Consider the following 4,178-nt stretch of genomic DNA (forward strand, 5'->3'; position numbering starts at 1 on the left):
AACTTATGGAAAAACAAACATCCTAGCATCTTTACTAAAATTTATGACTAACCCTAATAGAAAAAAAAGTATCCTCCGATCTCGAGCTAACCCAAATAGAAAAAAAATGATGACAAATTGAATAAATAAACGCCTGATAAAAGATCAACGGTGAAAATACAAATTTAAAGAATACTGGGGATGTAGGCGCTTTCGGAATGTTTCCCCTTTACTAAGATTTATGACTAACCCTAATAGAAAAAAAATCCTTCGATCTCGAGCTAACCCTTATAGTAAAAAAAGAATCAAAATGGCGACTGAAATACCTTCATGTGATCAAGTGAATAATATCACTATGAATGCCACGATTTGCTGAAAACTGCCAACACACACCCACACATGTATACACCACACACAACACACACACAAACAGACACACACACGCAAACACACAAACATACACGCAATTAGAACACACTACTGCATAACAACATTGATCACCGCTAAATCAACAACACAACGGAAGTAATAATAATACTTGATGTCATAAATAGATGACGCAAACTGACAACTTTTTACAGTGACGAAATTAGTTGATTTTGAGATGTTAGTGTCGTCGGTACGTATTTTATGATATTTGTGTGACTCAACGAACTTTCAAACTAACTTTAAATTATAAAAGGAAATCAAGTTATCTGTTTATCTATCTGTAAAAAATACATTTCTAATTTTCAAATCTTTCAGTAGAGTTGTGCGCCGTATCATTTTTTTATTGACTCAAATAAGCTCAATGTTCTCCACAATGCTATATTTTTTAAAGAAAGGATTTATTTATTTGGGTTTTTTTCATTCATTTATTTATTTATTTACTTATATATTCATTTATCTCTAATTTTATTATTACGTATACTTAAATGCAGGTCTGACAACCCATATTAACATTCCGGGTTCATTGTTGTAATGGATATACTCATAAACTCGGAATGCACTCCATTACACCAATGTTAAATGACGCCCACAAGTGAATGTCAGTTGTCAAACCAACATATATGTACAGTTAGGATTTGCTTTATTATCTAATCCAAATCAATGATTTGTTTTTGTTTTTAAGGGTTTTACGCCGCTTCCAACACATTAAGGTCATATCAGCGCCAGTAAAAATGAAGAAAATGGGATAATAAAAAGTTCTAGAACTACAATAAAAGAATCCATGAATACGGCAGACAAAGGGGAATTGGTTCAAATAGGGAACAGATGTTGATTCCAAGAGCACACTTTCAATGTGCTTAGTTTGAGGACACCTAAAAGTCTCATCCATGCCAGGCACAAGCACATGTTCCCACAAAGAGGAATACACTCAAATGTTTACAAATCATATACAATGCATAAACAAAACATAATACAGTGCATAACAGAGGGATGATTTACAAGGGGGAAAAATTATCATCTCCCAAAGCTAACTATACATTTGACTATTTCCCTCCCAGCCAGGGTATCCGGCCAGGGCCAGGACAAAAACCAAGTAATCTTATTCCAAGACAAAGACAGAAAACATGTTGGAAAACAGACATAGGGGGATAGAAGACAAAGTATGTACCTCCCTGCCCACTATGGGAGGTCAGGAACCCCACCCAGAATCCAAATCAATAGTCTCAGTGGTAGGTGGTGAAATAGTTTATTGCCATTCTCTGGAAAAAATCAAATTTAAAACTTTGGTCAGAAAACTCGTTCTTCAAATATCGATCGACTAGAATTATCCTCATCTTTGCAAAAACACTTAAACCTGAGACCTCGCGAAGTCCCAAGTTTGAAAGGTTTTACCAAGATGAGATTCATTTAAATCGATCGATATGTGAAAGATGAGTTTTCTGGCCAAAAATTTTAATACGTGTTTTGTTTACGATTACGGAAAGTTAACTGGTTATTGGGGACCACATTTGGCCGTACATGCCTGCAATGTATCGAAACCCGTTTCTTTACCATCACAATACACAAATGCCTGGCATTTTCCAATATCTGGGTTATAAAAGAACTTATGGCCACCGTCACTGCAAGAACCGGCATCTTGTGGAATTTGGCAGCCTGGAGAATAGAAAATTTGAAAATATAATGGAAAAAATATCAGTAAGTTGGTTAAATTGTGCTGCTACTGCTGATAGCTAAACAAGAAATTAAACTTAGACAACGGTAACGACAACTGCAGCAGCAGCAGCAACAACAACAAGATCATCAGAAAACAACTACGACCACTACTATTATTACTACTACTACTATTACTACTACTACTACTACTACTCCTACTAATAATAATAATAATAAATGGCATTTATATAGCGCTTTACCCCGTTGTCACAGGCTCTAAGCGCTTTACATTGATATAAAACAAAACATATTACAGTGAGACAAGTGTGAAGGAAACGTGATACGAATTCAATTTAACAACAACAAAATATGAAAATAATATTGCAACATTATGACGTAAAAAGATAAAACTTTAAGCGAGATTTGAACGTTGTCAACGAATCCGAGCATCTCACGTGTGACGGGAGAGAGTTCCAAAAATGCGGGGCCGAAAATTGAAAAGACTGTTCACCTATTTTACGCAATGGCTTAGGTTTGACAAGGATTGATTGGTCATTGCTTGACCTCAAGTTTCTATTGGGGACATATATGTTTAGAAGGTCTTTAATATAGGAGGGACTGTTCGTGCTCAGGGATTTGTAGACAACAGTACAAATCTTATAGGCAACTCTTTTTTCAACAGGAAGCCAATGTAACTCACGGAGAAGAAGAGTTGCTGACGGGTATTTTTTGTTATTGCGTACAATGAGCCTGGCTGCGTTATTTTGAGCAACCTGAAGTTTGCTAATTTTGTCTTTAGTTAAATTCGCCCAAAGGGAGTTACAATAGTCCAATTTAGATAAAACCAAGGAATTAATTAAAAGTTCTGTTATATGCTTCGGTATTAAATTACGAATTTTGCTTATTTTTTTCATTTCTATGTACATAGATTGTATGGTGTTATTCACGTGGCTTGTCATGGAAAGATCTTTATCAATGATGACGCCAAGGTTTTTTGCTTTATTTGAAAATTCTATTGTGCTATTTCCGAGAGTAATTAGTGATTTATTTGCCTGTTTAAGGATACTCGATCTTCCACACATTAAAAACTCAGTTTTACTATCATTTAATTTTAACTTATTGTGGTACATCCATGATTTAATCTCATTAAAACAGCTCGTAATTCGTTGTATTAAGAACTGTAAATTACTAAGGGGTGCTGAATCATATATTTGCGTATCATCTGCATAAAAATGATAACTCAGATTGAATCTGGATATCACACTAGAAAGGGGGTGCATATATACAGTAAAAAGGACAGAGCCAAGAACAGAGCCTTGTGGCAATCCAAAATTTAGTAAAACTTGTTCTGACTGAACACCATTCACCACGACAGTTGCCATCGATCCTGTAAATATGATGTAAACCATTTAAGGGCAATTCCTTTTATGCCGAACGTATTTTCTAGTCTTCTTAACAAAATGTCATGGTCAATGGTGTCAAAGGCAGCTGAAAGATCTAAAAGGCATAATACATTGATATTGTTAGCATCAGCATTACATAACAAGTCATTAAAGATTTTAAGAAGCGCCGTTTCAGTACTGTGTTGATGTTTGTAGGCTGACTGAAAGGGTTGTTCCAAACTGTTGTTCTTAAGATGAGATGTTAATTGTGTAAGAACTACCTTCTCCAAAAGTTTTGACAAAAAAGGTAAATTTGATACAGGACGATAATTGTTTAATATATTGTAGTCTAGTGATGGTTTCTTCAGAAGTGGTTTGACGAGGGCACTTTTAAAGCACGATGGAACTTCGCCAGTCAGTATGGATGTATTTATGATTGATGTAATGGATGGTAATAATGTATCGATGGAGCTGGCCAAAAGCTGTGCTGGTAGGGGATCAAGGTCGCAGGATTTAATGGGGGCTTTTTTTATCAACTCGTTTATGAAACTAGGTGAAACTGGTTGGAACTTGTCTAAAGGGGTACCACAGAATGTATTTGTATCTATAAATGGTTCATGCCGATCTAGTTCTGAACGAATGTTATGGATTTTGTCTTTAAAAAAGTTGACAAATGTGTCTGGCAAGTCTCTTTGATTGGTTGTAGATGGTAATGAAGTGCATCTTTCACGTCCA

General features: G+C 35.4%; 1 protein-coding gene across 1 annotated transcript in view; it reads right to left on the bottom strand.

The window, feature by feature from the left end:
* Positions 1-1,637: 1,637 nt before the first annotated feature.
* The window catches only part of LOC144962332 (BPTI/Kunitz domain-containing protein-like), a 17,649-nt gene continuing 15,108 nt past the window's right edge, over positions 1,638-4,178 (bottom strand). Inside the window, exon 5 of the mRNA XM_078895226.1 lies at positions 1,638-2,061. Coding sequence (XP_078751352.1) covers positions 1,901-2,061 — 161 coding nt within the window. The 3' untranslated portion in view covers positions 1,638-1,900. The remainder of the gene's footprint in view (positions 2,062-4,178) is intronic.

This window comes from Berghia stephanieae, unplaced genomic scaffold, assembly GCF_034508935.2.
Source record: "Berghia stephanieae isolate SIO BIC M18660-M18661 unplaced genomic scaffold, UCSD_Bste_1.3 scaffold88, whole genome shotgun sequence".
NCBI classification, from domain to species: Eukaryota; Metazoa; Mollusca; class Gastropoda; order Nudibranchia; family Aeolidiidae; genus Berghia; species Berghia stephanieae.